The sequence below is a fragment of the Nelumbo lutea genome, chromosome 7 (assembly GCF_056320005.1).
Source record: "Nelumbo lutea isolate HS-2025 chromosome 7, American lotus-T2T, whole genome shotgun sequence".
NCBI classification, from domain to species: Eukaryota; Viridiplantae; Streptophyta; class Magnoliopsida; order Proteales; family Nelumbonaceae; genus Nelumbo; species Nelumbo lutea.
The window spans coordinates 26,707,496-26,729,738 of record NC_142690.1 but is presented as its reverse complement, the minus strand read 5'-3'; the positions used below and the strand labels follow the sequence as shown (position 1 = coordinate 26,729,738).

Below are 22,243 nucleotides of genomic sequence, written 5' to 3'. Positions count from 1 at the left end.
TTTGCTTGCTTTATCACGTTCCGGGTCACACATCTTCCTTTCTTTTGTAAATCTCCACAAGGACAACACTCATCCGACGGTCCTGATCACCCCCATCTGTTTCCCCGGCTCCAACTGTTTTTGCCTTTGCCCCCACTAAATTGGCTGTCCATTCCAAGCTTTTTAAAATTCCGAAATATCGGCCATTTCGGATCCTGGTCTCTGTTAATATTTCCAAAAGCTTACGTGCAATAATAAATGGAAATTTTCTAAAATTTTAGACGGGACTCCGAAATTTCGACAATGTGACTTTAGATAGAGTAAGGCCTCGAGGAAGAACTGAAAAGCGTGAAACGCAGTTTCCCGCGTGCATAACGTAGCATTGAACGAAAAGTTCACATTGTCGGTTTTTAGTTTTTCCGGCACGTTCACACGAGTTTTGTTTTGTTTTGTTTTTTTTTTTTTTTTTTGGAAAGCCTGTAAAGCCTGTTTGATTCTTGAGCTGTAGAAGGATGAGAATGGAAATTAAGAAAAACAAAAAATAGTAAAAGAAAAATCTCTGCTAATTAGACATGTCATTATCATCTTCGTTTCTTTTTAGAGATCCGCTAAGAAAAAGCCGAGATACAAACATTTCAGAGTAAACTAAATTAAGGAAAAAGAAAGCTTCGACTTCATTCATTTACTCACTCTTTCTCCGTTTAGTTTTGACGGAGATAATTAGTTAGAACCTCATATACTTAAGATATTAAAAACAAAACAAAACTGAAAAAACTACTGAAACTATATATCCCGCCACTAACAAAATTTGCCGACGAATCGACAAGACGACGACGGAACTGTTTCCTTTATGGGAGAATTTCTCAGAGAACAACGAGGGGATCGGATGCAAATATATCACCGATTTCCTCAAAGTAATCGTCTACGTGCCATGTCGTTGACGAGAACGATCCAAAATCATCATTTGAACTCAGAAACATATCACCAAAATCTTCCTTGATATGGCTATCCGGCAAGCTCGTGTCATACTGATACAGTTCCGCCGGAGTTTGAAAAGTAAGGAAGTCGTCTAGGAACGGTGTTTCTAGTGGCAAAAGCTCACTAAAGCCATCCGGTAAACACGTTTCATCATGAACTTCCTTAATGGGTTCTTGCCGGTTTTGAGACTCGGATTCTTCACTGGAAGGTGAAGAGAACCGAAGAACAGATGTTGGAGATGGAAGATTGTGTGACTCCTCGCCGGAATCGTAGCCAGAACTGGTTGGTACTTGTATCTCCTGCTTAGCTTTTGGCGGAGTAGCGAAGTTCGTCATTGCATCTGGTCCTCTCAACTGAATCGCTGCATTGTCGTAAACCTTGGCTGCTTCCTCGGCGGTGTCGTAAGTTCCCAGCCACAAGCGTACACCCCGTGCGGGGTCTCGAATCTCAGCAGCCCATTTTCCCCATGGTCGTTGCCGTACTCCGCGGAACTTCTTGCCGTTTGATGAAGAGAGATTTAAGGGGCGCCGGTTAGACTGAATGTTTTCTCCTCCGGCTGATTTTTTCCGCCCGTTCCGAACGGATTTACTTCTCCAACCACTATTCGCGATATCGTTATCTGTAGAGCAAGATTCAATACTGATCTCGTTGACGTACCTTTTCACTCTGTGACGGCCAAACAACTCGTCTTCGTCGCTAGACGAGTCCGTCGCGTCGGCGTCGGTAAAAGAAATTCGAACAACTTTTGGCCTGTCAGTAGCATTCACTTCCGACGGATTATTTCTATGCCTCATCGATGATGGCTTCAGGAACTTTTTAGTTAGCTGACGGTGCTCTGTATATTTAACCGGAGAGAAGAAGTTATGCTCCATTGAGAGCAACTTTGGATCTCTCTACTCTACTTGCATTGAAAACAAAAGATAGGTGGGGGAACGCAGAACGGGATGTGGCCGTGTGGGAGGAGAAAGCAAGAAATAGGCTCGAAAAGACAGATTCTTTTGAGACTAGACACGAGGAAAATAAAGAGGAACGTTAAGATCGACCGATGAAATAATCTAATAAAAAACAGGACGAGAAATTTCAAGGAAAGTCTAATCCTTGAGAAGAAGCGGATTAATCAAGGATAAATCTTTAACAAAGCTGACGAAAGGATAAGAACATGAGCCGATAGAAAGATGCACAGAAACTAACAGCAGAAACAGCGGGAAGAGAATAACCGGTAGTCACAGTAAGGTAAGAGAGAGTAGGATAGAGGGAATACTGAGAGATTTCCAAGAAAGTCACAGAGAGCTCAGAACAAGAAGTATAAAAACATTTTTACCGGGAAAAGGAGAGAGAGAATAACTAGAAAATCGCCATAGTTGGAAAAACTGATGCTACTTTTACAACTGAAACAGTACAAGGTACCATCTCCCGTGTTTGTCGTCGGAGAACTTTCTTTCCTGAAGGAGAGGGACTAAGCGAAAGGAGAAATGTGCAGAGGCCGAACTCCGAAGGAGATAGAAAGAGAACAAAGAGTTCAAGTTGCGGTGGAGAGACCGAAACACTGAATTCGCTGCTTTATAGGATCTCCAACAGCCGATATCGGTGAAACCGGAGTACAGCGGTATTTCTTTAATTAATTTCATTCCTATCTTTCTATTTTCCAATCTCTTTATTATTTCCTATTATTTTAAATTCGAAGAAAAAATATGATTCAATTAATTAATTAATGAAGCGGTGGGCCATACCCACCACGTCATCGAAGACGAAGGGTGAAGAATCAGAAGAAGACTCAGAACTGAGAGGAGAGAAGACCCTCCCTAGAATCCTCCTACACTACACGGTATGCCGCATTCGGTGTGTGTTTCAATCTTCGATGTGTCTGTCTGGTGATTAGGATAAAAATACTTTATTTACGAGATGAGTCGCGAAAATACCGAGTCACGTGACAGGAGAACCGATTCCCGTAAATATAAAGTCGGTCAAATCGTTGGGCTACCCACCAACGCAACAAATAAACCATTTGACTGACTCAAAACACTTTTATTTTATTTATTTATTTTTAATCTTTAGTTCTGAGGCTAATTACGCCTACTGGTCTCCGTAGACTAATAGCTGCGCAGGGGTAGTTTCGTCTTTCAAGATTGTAAACCGTTATTTTGTTGCCATTATTTTTTTACTGTTTCACTGTTTTAACCCTTTCTAAGTTTCTATTTTGCCTCGCTCCGTGGCTCCGTGTATGTTTTTTACTTTCATCCCATTTGACAGTTAAGATTTACCTGGAGCCTAGAATTTTGCGCCAGCCTTATAAGTTAGTTTTGTACGTTGTCTGTCCCTGGTGCAGTTTCTTACCATCCTTCACCACTTGGTACTTCTGCCTCTTTTGAGAAGTGAGAACCCACGTAAGTATAAGGAAAGGAAAAAAACACCCACATGCCATCCGTACATGTCACCTGCTTTCATCTGACCACTGAATTCGTAGACCACTATGTTTTTGACTTGGAATCAAATGGGTCCTGTGATTCACACTTGAGGCTATGGTCCCGATTTTATCCGTTGCGGTACGATTTACGGCTCTGATTACGTGGTGCCACTAACATTGATGGAGCACGGTTTACTGTACTCTGTTTTTCAATCCGTGGTGCAGATGTAAGTTAAGCTCGATAAATCTCGGTTGCAAGTACAATCATTTGCGCGGGAAAAACACAAAGCTCGGTTTGGAAACAATTTATACAGCGGTGTAAACGGATCGAATTCGAATCGGATAAGCGGATCCGAATCCGATTAGAAATTTGGATTCGATATCTGATGGATATTGAAAATTAATATTCGAATTCGAATTTAATTAATTAATTATTTTAGATAATTAATAAATATATAAAATAAATATTTTATTGATATAAAGTATATAAATATATAAATTATATAAAATATTTTATATAAGAATTAAATAATCGGTCGAATTCGGATATTTATCGAATCGAATCAGATCATATCCGAATTCAAATCCAATTAACTATCTGGTAAGAATAGAATATCCAAATTCGACCGATTAGATATTCGAATTATCTGAATTCGATTCGATTATGTTGAATATCGAATTTGAAATCGGATTTTCGAATACTGTTGACACCCCTATATATATATATATATATATATATATATATATATATATATATAAAATAATACAAAACACACATTGAGCCTAATGGTCAAGAATAAAAAATGTAGGCGACATTTGACAAGTTTCTTTCTCGTTTTCTTTAGACGTTCAATCATTGCATAGGTGTATGGGAGTTGATGTTGTGAAAATAAAACGAATCTATTGTGAAATGTCAAAAAAAAATTCATACATCCAAATTTAATATAAACGTTTAAATTCTCTAAAATGTAATTAGAAAACCTAATTTTTTCGAATACGGTGCATGTGAGGTCCATTGACAATACTATAAATAGATTTTAGTTATTAGAGTTTAGTTTGAGTGCGCTAGGGTTTCTTCGCTAGAGGCGCTCTCAAAGGGATTTCGTTGGGGGCGGCTCCCTTCAGGATCCCCTGAAAGGAGTCACCCATCTAGGCTCTCCTTCACCTTCCTCCTTCTGGTTTCTCTCCCTCCTCCCTCTCTCTCTGTTTTAAGAGAGCCTCCCTCTCAAGTTTTCTTGAGGTTTTTCTCTTAAGTTTTCTCAAGGTTATGTTTTCTCTGTTCATAGTTTGATTCTATTCGAGGTTCTCGCTCAAGCTCGTTGTCCGCAAGCGAAGGCAGTCTTAAGGTTTCCTCCTCTATCAGTTCATGGATCTCCAATAGTTGTTGTTCATGGTGAGTCTCGTTCACGGTTCTCTAATTGATGCTGCTCATAGTGAGTTTCTGATGATGGCAGTCTTTTGGATTTCCCCTCTATTAGCTTTGTTCGCAGTTTGTTGTGGATTGGTGGATTGGAGATGTGTTTATTTTTCTTCTGTTGGTGATTTGACCTCACCATTTTCTCGTTTGCAGAATATCTTTTGATCTTCCTTCATCCATTGTCTTATTTTGTTCTCTTGAGAAATTGTTCCTAGGTTTTCTGATTGGCCTCATCAGCCTTTTTTCGTATCAATTTCTTGATTGAATGAAATATGATGCTTATGAGCGATTTAAAAAAATAAAAAAATAGAGTTTAGTTTGTGATTCCATATTTGGAGAGACACCGAATAATTTTATACATTCTTATTGAGAAAAATCTACCATGACTGTGATTGATTCTAATAAAACATAACGTGTTTGAAATAAAAAAAAAAAAAATTAGTTGATATGATGTCTTGGTATGTGTTTGGCATCAATGCTGTAGATATAGCACCGTTTTTGGAAAAAGAGATGTTTTTTTTTCTGTTTGGAAATGTTGCTGCCAAATAGGACGTTTTGTATCGGCATTTCATTGCTGGTTGTTTGTGAGTTGTGAGTATGGTTGCGGCAGAATTTTTCTTTGATTGTGCTGCAACGTCACTATAGTTACATCGAGAGGTCACTAAGGATTGCTGCAATTATAATTACAGCAGATATGCGAATTTTAAGTCAAACACTTTTTGGTTTAGTAACGGAACGTATTTTTGGTAAATTTGTGGTATTCATTGATTAATTTCTATTTATGAAAATTGGGTGGGATTTGGGCGAATAGGCTGAGATAAACTCTTTTGTTGTTGGTGTCTTTCGTGTTACCAAACACGTTTTGACTTAAATAGCCAATAATGTGAAATAAAAGCCCCAGGGAAGAAATTATTTACGTTACATATAGAAGGCATAGAAGAGGCCAGGCATCATTAGAGCAATAATTGTAATAATTATAAGAGGAAGTGGGAACTTTTAAGGTGGAAAGTGTAAAATTTATTTTAGGCATTTTATTCGAGTACAACCGTATTGTATTTTCTGGAGAATTTATGCAACGGTTCCCGCCTTGGCTGCAAGGAGAGAAGTATCGGAGAGTTGCATAAATAACACTTCAGATCGGGTCATTTACTACTATTAGGGGTAGATATGAATCGAGCTTATTATGAGTTACTTAAGTTCGGTTCATAAAAGCTTGGTTCAATTCGATTTTAATTGAATTTTGAGTCAAGTTCGAGCCTGATATATAGGTTTATTTGTTAATCGAATCAAGCTCAAGTCCAATAAAACTTGGCTCGTGAGGCTTGTGAGCATAGTATAATATATAAATAATTTTTTATTATATACATACATATATATATATATAATAAATCATTTTTATTATATATAATATTTTTATTTTTATTTATAATTGTAAATAATTTTTATAATCCTTATTTTTTTGTATGTAAAATAAAAACACTTTTATATGTATATTTTTATTTTTTATATGTATAATAATAAATAATTTTTTGTATGTAAAATAAAAAATATTTTTATATGTATAATTTTTATTTTTTAGAAAAAAGTATGGCTAGTAGTCGAGCTTGAACTTGTGAGCTTTGAACTGAGCCGAGCTCAAGTCTCTATCTCAAATCAAACTCAAATTCAAACTCAAGCCTAACAGTTTCAATGAGTTGAGCTCAAAAAGCCAAAAATTTGGCTCGGCTTTGAATCCACCCCTATTTACTAGAACACCTCCTGTAGTTTTACAGATTTATTTAAACCTTTGCATCTAACTAAAACACCTCTAATAGTTCGCAATCTATTTATTTAATCGACACTTCATTAAGAATTATTTGTTTTGCCATCTGAAAATAGTAACATAATCACCTAAAGTAATTAGAAAATATTCAGAGGCATGGACCCACGGTTGTTTATTCCAAAAGTACTCTTAACACTTTTTGTACCGAAACTAAAATTGACCAAATAGAGAAAGATAGAGTGATTGTGCATATTTTACTAGGGGTAAAAATGGTATTTTTTTAGTTTCTTTTGATTAATTTTATTTAGATGGACATCAATGTTAAAACTGTCATTTTCTATTTTCATTTAATGAAATGTCAAAAAATAAATTGATTGCAAACTGTAGGGAATGTTTTAGTAAAACACAAACTATATAGAATTGGTTTTAGTAATTAATAAAACTATAAAAATAAATAAAATAAAATAAAAAAACGAACAAACAAACTAACGGCTCGCTTAGGGGTGATTTGGTAAATTTGAGATGTGGATTCTAGGCTCCATGTTTACGGGAAAGTGGAGGAGTATTCCAAAAAAAAAAAAAAAATCAAAAGCCGACTTTGCGCTTTCCAAGCAATGCTAGTGGGCTTTAATATTCAAGCTAGTGGTCATTTAATATCCTAGCTATTTTCTTTCCCAAAAAAGAAAAGAATTCATTCTTTTCCACGCACCATACTTGGTAGAGGAAGTTAAAAATGGAATTAAGTAGCTTCTGTCTTAATTTTATCCTTGTTTATCGTCTGTTTTTGGCTTTTATACTCTGAAGGTTGCATTTGCTTCAACATATATAGTCAATTTTTCTTCAACAAATTTTCAGGCTGAAACATTTGACCTACATCTCTTTTCTCTTTTATAATAAATAAACTTTACCTTTCTTGCCATTTACATCAAAAATTCAAAATTAAGTACAAGAGATGCTAAAAATAAGTGGTGATAATGCATTATAAATATTCCATTAATCAAAGTGATGGTGGCTTAATTGATAGGAATCTCGCTGCCATTAATCCAGTTATTTGTAGTAGAGACTCGGGATCAAATCTTACTGCCATTGGGGTTTAGGGTGTTAACGGTATATGGGGATGGGTTATCCGAGTTCGACTTCTATCAGAGCAAGCCGGTGCCTGCACTTTTTGAGCAGCCCCTTGCAACCTTGCATTGGGAATATCTCTCATGAAATAAATCACATAACTACAGAGGTATTCCCAATGTAAGCTTGTAAAGGCTGTTGGAATGGGCTTTGCCCTGACTGAAGCCGGACTCGGGCTACCCCCCTTATGTAACTCCAATATCCCATTAAAATATTTGAATAATCATAGTTGCAAATATTGACATTATGGGTGGTAGAGTTAGGATTTTTTTTTATCAATTGGTGTAATCAAAACTCAAAATAAGAAAAATTTTAATCATTCCCTTTTTCCACTTTTTTAAGCTTTTCATTATAACCTTTTAATCAAATTAGTTATTTTATTATAATGAGTATAGGGAAGCAAATGAATCAGATTGGATTGGAATCTATTAATACTGTCAGATATATGAATATGATCCAATCTGATTTGATTTCTGACAATCTAAAAAATATAATAGTTTATATAAAGAAAAACAAAAAATACAAGTATTTTTTTAACTATTTTTCATCATATATATATGTGTGTGTGTGCATGTATGTTTTTATAAAACAAATAACCAATATAAAAAATTGAAAAATACAATATAAACATATATATAAATAAATAACACATATCGGATCTTTCTGGGTTGTATAGGGAATGATTTGAATTTGATCCAATTTAATGGAGTTTGGTCGCTTTACTTTTAGTTGATCAAAATTTTTTTATGTTTGAAATCTATCTAACAAATTTTATTTGAGTGAGATCAATTTTGAGAAAAAAAAAACTAATATAAATTGTTAATAACCCCTTGGAATGGAAATAGGAATCAGCTGGAATAGGAATGTGACGTCATTCCAAAGGGAATGGGCATTCCCTCAAATGAGAAAATATCATTCCACCAAAAATGGGAATGGGATTCCAATTCAGTTCAACCAAATAGTTGGTATTGAAATGACCCATTCTGATTCCAATTCCCAGTTGCAATAAAAGACCTCCCCAAGGTATGAATTAATGACCAGATCGTTGATATATTTTGTCTAAGGCTGTGTTTGGTTGCATTGCAAATTTATTTGCACTGATGCAAAACTATGGCAGTATAAATGTTTTGGGTGTAAATTTTGATTTACTTTTGTTTCAGATTTTACCTTACTTTGTTTGGTTGCAGTACAAATAAAGTAAAATAAGACCTAAAGAAGAATAGAGTAAAATCCAAATTTAAATTAAACTAAATTTTGCATTTTTTTTTCATTTGCACTCCCACACATTTGTACTAGTGGAAATGAAAATTTGCATTAGAGAAGATGCAAGGAGCTGTATTCAATCACGGGTCAAGGAATGAAGAAGCCAAAGTCGATCTATATCTAATGTGAGAAGATCCACAAAAACCGTGGCCTCACTCTCCACAATAATATCCATAGTGTAAGATCTTTAGCCAGCTTTATGCCCTCGAATATGAGACGGGATCTGCTCCTCACACTTGGGCGCCTCACATGCACATCCACCATGCATGGGGAATATCTCCTATGAATAATAACTTAAAAGTACGGGAGATGTTCCCAATGCATGGTAGGATGTGCGTGTGAGGTGCCCTCTGTGAGGAGCAGATCCGGTCTCCACCAATATCGCTACATCTTCAGTTTCAATGGAGGCATAGCATGTAGAAGGCAGAGCACAGCCAACGCTCTGTTGGGAGAATCCCCTTCTCCTCCTTGGACATGTTTTGACTTGTATATGTTTGGTTCCATTTACGCTTATTGAGTAAATGTTTATTAACAGTGCCACATAGGTGCCCCATCAACAAATGCATAATTAATTGCATTTGTGTGTATCGAAGGTTTCTATGCACCTCCCCTATTTCAAGAAGTTTCATTTTTTAGCTTCCTGAAACGAGTAGGCGTTTAGTAGCATTTTGCTGATGTGGTGCCTAATGGCACCTATATGTCATAAACGCCCTCATTAAATGTCTCTCTCGGTTTTGCAATCACACAACTACAAAATGTTTACTAAATAAATGTAAGCGGAACAAACACCCTCTTTATCTTATTGTTTTACTTGCCCGTGTGCACCATCTTTCATTTTACAAGCTTTGGAAACAAATTCCACTTTGAGCATTTGAATGAATGTTTGGAGCAAGATTTTAAAAATAGGGTCGAACAGTCTGATCATCCAGCTAAATGGATGGCCTATTCTGACTTCTAATTTAAAAAATAAAAATAAAAAAATAACAGCCAAAAACGTTACCTAATTGGATGATTCAATTGCCCAAGTAAATAGATTACTGACTAACATGGTGTTTGGAAGTGATGTTGCTCAATCCGAGGTGGTGCACGAACTGAGGAGAGCAACCAAATAATCCTTGTTGACTGGTCGGTGTTGAGCTTACAAGGATGGTGTCGCGCTATGTATCCTGTGATCAAGAGAAGTTAAAGGCCCAAGGAGTTGTCCCCAGGTAGACACTTCGACACTCAAGTTAGTGAGAGGGCGATGAATGCTCGAGCTGAGCAATGAGGGTGCGGGTCCGAGCAAAGTAACGGTATGGGTGCTAAAAGTTGGGATCCTTTACCTTGAGCATGAAGCACCTTTTTATAGTCAGGGTTTCATCTCCTAGTCGGATTAGAGTTCCGGGATAATCAGGATAGAGCTCTCCACCGAGGTTACTAGGGTAGAGTCCTACTCCTCGGTGGAGTTGTCTTCCCACCCTTATCCGTCATCAGGCTTATCTGCGTGGCATGTAGCTGACATGGCTAGAGGGATAAGGCGGGGGACCACAATAGTAAAAAAGATCGATCAGGCTATGCTGACGTGGTCGGGCTGAATTGACGTGACCGAGCTATGCCAACATGGCCGAGCTATGACGACGTGGTCGGGCAATGACTGGGTGGCCATGTGCCTCTCTAAGCCAGCTTAGTCATGACCCCTACAAGAAGTGTGGGTGCTTTTTGGGACCGATATTCAAGAAAAAACGCCCATGCTTCCAAGACCTGTTTTTCACAAAAAAAACGCTTCTGCCACGTAGGTAATGAGCAACACTATGCTGTTTGGTAAGGTGATTTTCATTACCATTTTTCATGTATGTGCTGATAGGTAAGCACCACATAGGATACACATCAGTCAACCATTGAGGGAAATGGTTCACCGATGCATGAAACACCAATGGGGGTACCAACCGTCAAGGCATGCCAATTTTTTAATAATCAACTAAACCAAACAATGAGATACATGGGTGTTTGTTGAAACGCCTATGTAGATCCGACGTAGCACCGTTTTTTTTTTTTTGAAAAATGGCCACGGTTCCAGACATCCCCTAAAACAACGATTTTTAACCAAAAAGCGGTTTTAAGGTGAAATGAAACTGATTATATGACCACTTCCCAGATCAATCGGTTCAACCATGTAATCCGGTCTGGTTTTCAAAACCATGGTTGGGCGTTTGGCGTAAAAGCAGACAAGAAAACCTTGTATAGCTTGGACATGGAGTCAGAAAATATCTGCGTGGAAGTATGGAAAAAAAATACTTTATTTTTCTTACCATTTGCATCGAAACAAAGTATAAGATATGACAATTTCAGACCCACATTGGCAGTTACCTCGTGCACTGGGCTGCCTTTTCTTAATTTTATGCCTATTATGTACAAAGGAAACAAATTCATCCTTATTCCTACTCAAAGAAGCCAACAAGCAAATTGAAGAATCGAAATCTGCTGGGAAATGCACCGTCAAATTAGGATATCATCCATGCATGCATCATACAACCACAATATTAACCGCTTGATTTTTGCGTACGCTTTAACAGAATTACAGAAGAATCATGTTGATCCCCACCATTTATCATCTTTCCCTATATGTTTGTAAAATTATCTGGTGAAGTCATAAAAAAACAAGGGTAAATTGTAAAAACCTTCCCTAAAGCTTTTGATTGTTGATACAGTTGCAAATAGACCCCTCGGTTATAATCTTCTAATACTAGGCATGAAACTGTCCAAAATACTTATGTAGTTATTTCTGACCAAAATATTTATTTTCTAATTTTCTCTTCATTTCATCATTTGTTACTCCAAGCCCTTCCAATCTCTTTTTTTTCATAAAGTTTGTAATTTTTTTATCATAAAAGCCAACCTCAATATTCTGGACATTTTTATATCTCTTATTAAACGATTTTAACAAAAGGGATCTACTTATAATTATTTCAAAAAATTTATGGGAGGTGATTATAATTACCAAATTTTAGGAGAAATTTCATTAACTGTAAAAAAACTTTAGAGGAGGTTCAGCAATTTGCCCAAAAGACAAAGTATGATCAGCTTTTTCCCATCTTAATCTTCAATATTATAATAATCTAATAAATGAATAAATAATAATAATAAGTTTAGTAGTATTAGCCTTGAAGCATTTATGAACCCTAACAATATAATGCATGAAGGATTATGCTGACACTTTTTCATATAAAATACCACTAATTAGATGTATATTTGGCGCCGGAGTTTTCATTCAATCCCAGCGGCCGCCTCCCGGCGGTAATCCAAAATTAGCCGGAAGAACGCAAGAAGCGAAAGAGGCCATCCCATTTCTTTGTTTCAGTGCGCGACTTTCTTCACGTGGCTTCTCTATTTAATTCAAACACACGCACCAAAAGTAAAAAAAGAAAAAAAGTAGAAGTCAAAATCATTTCTTCTTTTTCTCTTTTTACTTTCACATTGAACCTGCTTTTGCTTTACATTAATACTTCATATAGATATAGACATATGAATCTGAAGCCAACATACATACGGGATACGCCGGTTGGAGTCTCCATCTCACATTTCTTATTCTCTGTTCAACAAGTTAAGTTGCAGAGTTTAGACTTTTGGATCGAGCAAAGGCCAAAGCAAGAGAAAATGAAACAAGAATAGATTTTATTTGAACGTTGAAACGATTTGCCGGTTTGTTGTGACCTCAAATTTGATTTATTCGTCACCTTTTAGCACAGTAATAATTCAAACACCCACAACACAAATTGACTTATTAGGAGAATTTCCTTGTGGAGGGTTACGTTTTTCATTTGAGACACGTGGGTACAGAGGTATATGGCAGTGATTGCGTTCATTAATCCTCCACAAGGCACGCACTTAAAGCCATTTTTGCAACAGTTTGTCCTTTGTACTCACTATAACTGTTGCACCAAAGCTGAAAGCTCTTTGATTCAATCATGTCGGACTCAGTTGCTTACATATATTCCTCCCTCCTCTGCTGCTCTGCTCCCACATCTACCCCATCACCACAAAAAGAGAGAGAGAATAAAAGAAAACATGACTATCACAGGTAATGAGGATGGACGCGCGCCCTTATGCAGGGGTAATAAATAATAAAGGAGACACTATCGTGGGGTGCCTTACAAAAGAAAAAAATCTGCAATTAGGTTTTCAGAAAGAATGGAGTTAGCTATCAAAAAAGAAGGCTGTGAAGTTCTTAGGTTAAATTCTACAGTGCTAAAGTGCATTATAGCTTAACAGCTTTAAAAAATGTTTAATCCATTATAGAGGATCTTAATTAAAACACCTTTTCTTTTCATTATCTTAATTCCTTCTTTTCTATTATCATTTTGTCTAAAGAAGATACCATTCAGTAGTTATTATTATTATTATTATTATTATTGTTATTTTTATTATTATTATTATTATTATTATTATTATTATTATTATTATTATTATTGTTGTTGTTGTTGTTGTTGTTGTTGTTGTTGTTGTTGTCGTTGTTGTTAAATACAGTGCACAAGTAGTTCAATCCATTAAGACAAATACAGTTATGCAACTCCAGGGGATAGAAACAACTTGAGCCCTTCATAAACTATTTAAGCTCGGCTCATGAATGTTATGAGCATAATCGAGTTTATATTATATATAATATTTTAATTTTTATATATACAATAAGAAATAATTTTTATATGTATATTTTAAAAAAATTTTGTATATAATTTTTTATTTTTTTATATGAACCTTGGTTCACTATTAAGCTCGTGCCATTCCTAGCTCAAACATATGAAATTTTGAGTCAAATCGAACTGAAGCTCATGTTCAAGCTTGAATCTAGCTCGAATCTTAACTCGAGCCTCATATTTTTTTTTTTCTTTGTCGAGCCAAGCTCAAATATATATGAACTTTTGAGTCAGATCAAGTTTGAGCTCAAATGCGAACTTGAGCCTTACATATGGACCTGCAGATATTAATCCAACCTGACCCTATCTAATAAGAGTCCATTATATATTGACCATGTCCAATCTAATTCAATGAATACTTTGGAGTATTTTTGGACTGGTTCAATTCAATATTTGGACTGTCCAAATTGGTCTTAAATCAGATTAGGTCCAACCTAAATCTGGATCATTAACGTCTTTACTCTTATATTCTCTCAGTGGACTAGATATTGGTTCAACCAGACCCAGTCCAATATAAATCTATTACAGATAGACAAAATCTAACTCAATCCAAAAAAAAAAATATTTTGAACCATTAAACATGGATTCATCCAATTCAATATGTCTTATTTATCCATCCATCCCAATCAAATTGATTTTGATTCTGACGGGTCCAACCCAAACCGAATTCATTGAGACCCCATGATAATGGATATATAGGTACTAGGAGCCTTGGCAAATTATTTAAAGGATTTTAACCAAACAGACATTAATAATTTTGATTGGTGTATATATATATATATGTCGCTTAGACCAATATTATCTTGAGATTAGGGAACAAATATATAATTAATAATGAATACCCATCAACGAGGTCCAGTTCTATATGCATATTTATACAAACACCAAAGCTTCAGTATTAATTTATGGAGAGATGTGTAGAGATAGAGATGTTGAAGAGAAGTTGGGTGGAAGTGGATCACCAAAGACAAAATCAAAACTGTATGCCTCTCTTGGACTTCGGCCCTGTTGTTTGCATCAAACCATAAACAAAAAGACAATCAATGCATATACATCGAATTCGGACAAATCGATGGGAGGAAGGCTTCTGTTTTTTGAACAACGTAAATTCAAACTAATTAACTCTAGACCCATGTTTTTTAGCCCAGCTTTGGCCTTCTCAAACTAGTTGCTTTTAACTCTTAGATGCCCTTTGATTAATGAAATGATCGAAAGAAGCTCTCCTTTCCTATTTGGTCAGCATCAATCACGAACAAGTGGATCTGCACAGGTCCCAGATATGCCTCCGATTTTAGTGAATGTTTCATGCAATAATATATTAGTTGTGATTAATTGATCTATTATTCGTCGCGGAATGCCCAACCTCGATCGATTATTCGATCTTAGTTTACTTGTTTTATTTCTTGTTTCCAGAATACCTCACATTCATTATTTTTCTCCTTTCTCAAAAGTCAAAACCAGTTTCTGGAACCAACAAAACAAAAGTGATTCTTTCGAAAATAGAAACACTTTTTCATTTGCAGTTGCAGAACAGAAGAAGGTTGGTTTGGATAATTATTTGACGTATTGTGCATGTACCGAAATTTCTCTTCCACCTTGTAAAGCTCCTGTTGATTGCGGTGGCCCCTATTCAAATTAAAATAAGACGTAAGAAAGCTACACTAATTTCCATTCAAGAATATGACTTCTGCGGTTTTCATTCTAGAGAACACCCACCAAAAGTTTGAATTAAGCTCTGTGTCACAGCCCGAGATCATTCACAGATGTGACCGATAAATATTGTTATACCTTACAAGTTACAACCAAGGGTATCAATTGAGGTTTGGGTTGGACATCATCCTAATCAAAATCAATTTCAACGAATTGAACATACTAATAAGGACTTAATCATCCTAGAATTGGACCTGATTCATCTGTATTAGATTTATATTAGACCGGGTCAGATTGAACTGATAGAATACAAGTATACGAGTTGTTAATGGATCAGGTTTAGGTTGCACTCAATCTAAATTAAAATTAATTTGAACATATTCGACCATCCAGATATTGAACTGGACCAGTTTAGAAAGGTCCAATCTATTCATTGGATTGGATTGGAATTGCTCTATTTGTAATGGACTTTATAATGGATTGGGTCGAGTTGGATCAGGTCTATTGATAGCACTACTTAAAAAGGGCATGAAATTCATATATTATTTCAGGCTTTTCAGCCCAATTTTCTATATTCATCAGTAAAGTTAAATAAAAATATGTATAGAATCAATTTAGATATTTAATTTGGACTTTTTAGATTTATTGAGATTTAGACTACATTATATATGAAGAGATCGTTTGGGAGGGCTTCTGCATAGAAGCAACCTACAAGCTACAACGGTTTCATGGTAAGTTTTATGTAGGTCTATTTTTTACTTTCTGGATTTGAATTGAATAGGGCTTCACGATTTTATGGGTATTTTGGCTCATGCAATGCTAAAAGTAGTCATTGCATGAAATCCCTCTCAAACGGGGCACAAAGGCTTTTAATTGAATTCAATTTTCATTTCACGTGTATCTTATTTAAATGCACTATGTGTCTCTTCACGCGTGTACTTTATGAACTCATTATTCCTGTAGTAAAAAAGTTTATAAGAAAAAATAAGCATAGATATGCTTCGAATATATCCATGCTTTTTTTTTTCAGATTTTTGTGTGGTTTTCTAGAAAATTTAGGTTTTGTTTGATTTACGGGAATAGGGGTCTAGAATTGGAATCGGAATGAGCTATTCCAATTCCAACTATTTGGTTTGACAGAATCGGAATCCCATTCTCATTCCTACTAGAATGACATTCTCTCATTTGAGGGAATGGTTATTCACTACCCTTCTCTTGAGAATTAAATCTCATTCATGCTGATTTCAATTTTCATTCTTATTCTTGTTTGAACCAAACAGACTATGGGAATAGGCCACTTCGATTCCGATTCCAACTGCAAACCTAACAGAACCTTATTTTTCCCTTATAAGTGATACCCATATCCAAGATGGATAAGTAATTTTCCCATCTTAAGGGCAAGCGAGGGGAAGGGGGAGAAACTGGCAACACAAGTGATGGAACAAAATTGCCCTTAATAAATTTCTATAGATAAAACAATTGTTGTCTTATTTACCTGGATAATAAAAGAACATGTGAATGCACTTATCTGAGTAAGTACCTTCACGAAAAGCAAACGGGGGCCTGAAGGGACTATAGGACAACATAAGAATTATGCTTCTAACTATAAACCATTTCTAATATAAATTTCGGATATCATATAAGAGACAGAAAGAGAGAAAGGTTGAAAGAAGTTGACAATCATTAAAGGACATACGCCCTACCACCTCCTCTTCTTTGGATTAAAAATCTTAAACCCTAAATCCTAAGCCCCAACCATAAATCTTAAACCTTGAAACAATGAAAACTCTAAATTCTAAATCCTTAAATCCCAAGACACTTAAACTTTAACTCTATATTGGCGATGATAAGATTTATGTCGTCCAACGTGATAGGAGCCAAATATTTTCCAATAAGACAATTATTCAATCTCAGTATTAATCTTTTATACTGTTTGGTTTGAAATAAAAGGTAAGGGAAGAAAAAGAAATGTAAGGAAACTTTTACAAACCATGTATAGATTTCCTTATGTTCTTTTTCCTTTCCCTATCTTTTTTTTCAAACCAAACATATAGTTAAGTTACACAGTTTCTCGGTTTACTTCCTTTTCCCTTTAGTTTTAAGGCAAATGGGACTAAACAACTTGGGTAATTCATCTCCAAAACAAGCAACGATTTGCTTTTTATGCAACCTGTCCCCGATACAAAAGGGTCATCATTGCTTTGTTTCTAGTAGTTCCAACTCCCGAATTTCATAAACCCCTTCCCCTCAGTCTTGGTGAATTTAAAAATTGATCGCAAGCAATCAGCCAAAGACCTTATCCAATTGCCTCAAGCATGGTTTTAAAAAACGATCCAGAAATGAAATTGTTCTGGCCACCGATTTATATATCGACGATTTGATCGTCCGGGTCGAACAGATGGTCTATTCTGACAACAAAAATTTTAAAAATTAAAAATAATTAAAAATAAAAAATGGCCAAAAACCATTGAGCGGGTCGATAGTTCGTCCACTCGGGTCAACAGAATGTTGACCAATTCAACGATTTTAGGCCAAGGACCAGGTTTGGGGTAAGGGTGCAACTTGGGCAAGCCCAGCCCAAACCCGAAGCGGCCCAACCCAAAATCTTACACGGGTTGGGCTTGGAATTTCAGTCCTTGGGCTGGGCTCGGAATTTCAGTCCTTGGGCTGGGCTCGGGTCTAGGAAGCCGGGCTTTTTGTTTTTCGGGCCAGGCTTGGGCCTAGCCCTTAGGTAGCTCGAACCCGGCCCAATTATATATATATATATATATGTGTATGTGTAAATGTTACATACACATTTACATACATAGATAAATATATGTATATATATTTGTATAAATACATTATATATGTATAATTTTAGAATGGGTTCATTAACCAGCCCGAGCCCAACCCGAGTGTATCAAATTACAGGGCAAACAGGGCTCATGTTGGGAAAATCAGGCTTGGACCTTAAGCCCAAATTTTAGGGCTGGACCTGGGTTGATTACAAATCCGGCCCAACCTGCCCAACTTGCACCTCTAATTTGGGATAAAACAAAACCGATTGTCGGATGAATTCCCAAGCCGGACAGTCCGACCATTTGGATCAACAGCGGTTCGAAAGCCATGACCCTCAAGTATCTGCTACAACCAGCCGAAGACCTTATCACCAATTGGGCCCATTGTTTCCTTCTGCACATGGTTTTTCAGTTAGAAAGTAAAAAAATTCTTTCACGAATAAGCACTGAATCACATTATCTTAGGACTAGCTGAGGCCAGCCTTCATGTGATCATGTCATAAATGTTCGTATACAGATAACATATATATTTTCTATCCGGAAGAATGCCAAACGATACCTCTATCAAAATAAAAGGAAACAAAGCCACATTGATGAATGACAGTTGACAGTCTTGATTTTTCTGTTTTTTAATATGTGACAACTGAGGTGGCAATTCTAAAAGAGTTCCACGTGTCCTATCCCACGTATGAAACAAGAATCTCAGTTCACGTGAGCATGCAAAAAGATAAAAGAAAGGAGAAAAGGGAAGGAGTTAAAAAGAGACAGTACGAGATCGAGATATAATTTTGGGTGGCCGGTTATAAAAGAAAAGTGAAAATAAATAAATAAATAAATAAAAGAAAATAGAGAAGAATCTACAACTAGTGTTAAGTATTAACACTTTGACGTATAAAAAGAAGTATTAGTAAATAATTATGTTTTCTTTATTAGATCCCAAAAAATAAAATAACCAAACTAGCTCTGATTTTAATAAAACGCAATAAATTAACAGGAAACTAGCTCCAATGAAGCACACACAATTAAATCAAAAAAGTTCTTCACTCAAAATCAAGCAAGAGATGTTTGTTTCTCTCTCTCTCTCTCCACCAATCCACCATCACGATTTGTTAAACCAAATGATAACGGCTCTTGAAGAATGCTCGAGTGTATTCTATTTTTGCTGTGCACGAGATTTTGATTATTTATAGCATTTGTATTACATTCTTAAATGTTAAATCTGAAATTTAATTTGGAGACATAAGTTAATTTTTTAATTATTAACTGAATTAAAAAAATGGAATAAAATAAGAAAAAAAGGGAGAAAAAAACAAAACAAAGTAAAGTAAAAGCGAAAAACAATTCCTGACGCAACACCATTCAGTAAAAAGAAAAGAAAGAAAAAATCATTCCAGTCCGGAGAACCCCAACATTGCTACCTCTTCTTTTATACCAGCGTAGCGTTATACAAGTATTTAGAGCCCGTTTGGGAGAGATGCGTTGATTGAGCACAGAATCACTTTTGAGAAGCTATCTATAATAGCTTTACCACAAAGTCGATTTTGGGCTTATGCAAACCTATTTTCAGCGTTTTGGATTTTCATCGATTTTCCTTTAATCGATTAAACTAGAATTCACTTAACATTGAGCGAATTAATGTGTCTATACATTCTCAAGCTTTGATTCGGTGATGATATTATTAACAAAAATAATTAAAGAAGAAAAAGGTCGTGTTCATGAAACAAAATCTCTCCGATTCCTGACCGTGAAGTCAAAGGTCGGCACTGTTTAATCCTACTAACTAACGAGGTTTCTGCAAGTGAATTCACGTGGTTTTTCTCGATTTTCTAAACATCAAATAAAGACCCTTTATTATTTTATTTTGTAATTAAATTTATTATTTTTAACTTTGGTGCAGGCATCGTGTTGTCTGCTGCTCTCCTCTCTAATCCACAATTAACATTTCCCATTCTTTTCTTCGGTGGGCATTTGGCTTTTCGATTCTTGGGCCGGTCCACGTCCATCATCAGACCAGACACCTGAGATGTTTATTAAAAATGTCTTAAAATAACATTGCTATAAGCCTATAAGCCTATAAGCCTATAACGGGTTTTCCATCTACTGCCCCTACTCCGTCTCTCTATTACTCGATTGGACCAAACCGGACGATTGAATTGAACCAGACCGCTGCCTAGACAGCTATTGTCTTTTTTTTTTTTTTTTTTGTTTAATTGTTCGATTATGATACCGAAAAAACATGATAGTGGAAAACTTACGGCCAATAATCCGGTGATGACTGATCAGGTGCTATTCATCAAATTCGTGATCATAATGGTATCATGTTGCTAGTCTGCGCTTTGGCTATTCATGCTTCTTATTCGGATTCAACAAAGGCAATATGGCCTTCCTTCATCATCTTATTCTTACACTAGATTTGCATTGGTATGAAGTTATAATTTAAGGCAAGGTTCATAAAATTGAATCGGTTAGGGGTCCAGTTTCTAGGTCAAATGGTCTAATTATTCAAATCAAATGTATGACCCGGCCGTTCTAATAAAAAATTGAAATAATTAAAAATTAGACAAAATCATTAGATGGTTAGAATTTCAACTGCTACCAAATCAACGAATAAAACGAAATAATTCACCAAATCAATTCTCAGTTTTTCCAATCTGATCCGATTTTAAAAATCATGATTGAAGGTGATGCCTATAATATTCGTTGACTCCTACTGGTGGATAATCTATATCACTATATTAGCTTTAAACAATTATAACCGATTTACAAGTAGAAATGTCAATTGAACTACATTTGGTCTAGTCCAATATGAATTCATTACAAATGGACCAATACCAAATATATAGTCCAATAAATATTTTTAAACCATTCTGGATCTTTTCATCAACGTTAACGATTCATTATTGGAAAAGGCTTGAGGCAAGGCAAAACCGGCAAAAACAATGAACCGGATCGCAAGGTTATCTGTCAGTCTGTCACGAGACTCCAAGGCACAGGGTGACCTGGTAACTCAGTGTGTCCCGCCTCTCACCCATAGCCATTAAATGGTCGGTAACCGGCAACGTTCCGTCCCTTCTCAGTACCCAGTCCAACGGGTGACACGTGTTCTTTCTCATGTGACGCCCACGCCATCCCCAGATTTGACGGGTGGGAGTACAACAGGGGTTGGTACTTGGCATTCCCTCCCAACGAAAAACTGTTCCAACTTATTCTCTCTCCCTACATCTCATCTCACCATAAAACTGGGTACTGGGGACTTGCAATGTATGGGGAAGATCCGGATTCGTGAAAAAGCAGGAAATACCCTTTGAATGTTTGAATCCAGATTTGCTACCCAGAGCACACTAGAAATGGATCTGGTTCGGGTTGGCACCCTCTATTTACCCTGCCAGTGCAGACCATGAAAGGAAAAAGGATGGCCACGTCATAATCCAGTAGGATAGTTGAGTGGAGGAGGTCAGCTTGTTTTTCTCAATCCTGTCTTCAATAGAGACAAGCCCTCCACATTTACACTAAAACCGATTATTTGAGGGCGTGGAAGCCTTGTTTTCCGGGACCAGGTCTTGGTCTCTTGACACTGATAATAGGTGTGAAGTAAGATTGGTGCAGATAACTTCTATTTGTCAATTTTTATTGGCAATTAAGGTCGTGTTTGGTATTATTGTTACTTTTGGCAATTAAGGTTGTGTTTGGTATTATTGTCACTTCTACTTGCATCCTTATAGGTTGGTTAATACAAATTTTTGAGAAATGGTATTATCACATCACATCAGATAATTAATTCTTATAGGTATTGGATTAGGTGTTGATATTTATAATAGAAACACTAAATTTAACATTCGTAATGGTATCAAAGCATTTGTAGTAGAAAAACAAAACATTTTCCTAAAATTTGTATTGATCAACTTAAAATATCGCAAGTAGAAGTGATAATAATACCAAACACAACCTAAAGCTAAGGGAGCTATTCTACAGCATGAATTGTGTTTTTTTATTGTCAATTCCAAAAATAAATCAAAATCATTTGGTTTACAAAACAAAAAAAAAAAAAAAAAACATAAAAACATGCTCATGGTTGGTTGTGTATATCTCTTTTGTTTTCGAATTGAAATCAAAAGCAATGTTTTCATCTGATTATTCAATTTCATGCTCCATAAGTCATATGATTTCTACTTTACAAAATTTGTTTTTATTTTAAAAACCATAACTTTGATGATT

General features: G+C 35.9%; 1 protein-coding gene across 1 annotated transcript; it reads right to left on the bottom strand.

Moving 5' to 3' along the window:
• Positions 1 to 527: 527 nt before the first annotated feature.
• On the bottom strand, positions 528 to 2,568 carry LOC148845822 (ethylene-responsive transcription factor CRF3-like). Its single transcript, XM_088953539.1, has one exon. The coding sequence runs from the start codon at positions 1,827 to 1,829 to the stop codon at positions 843 to 845; it is 987 nt and encodes a 328-aa protein (XP_088809665.1). The 5' UTR covers positions 1,830 to 2,568; the 3' UTR covers positions 528 to 842.
• Between the last annotated feature and the right edge of the window lie 19,675 nt (positions 2,569 to 22,243).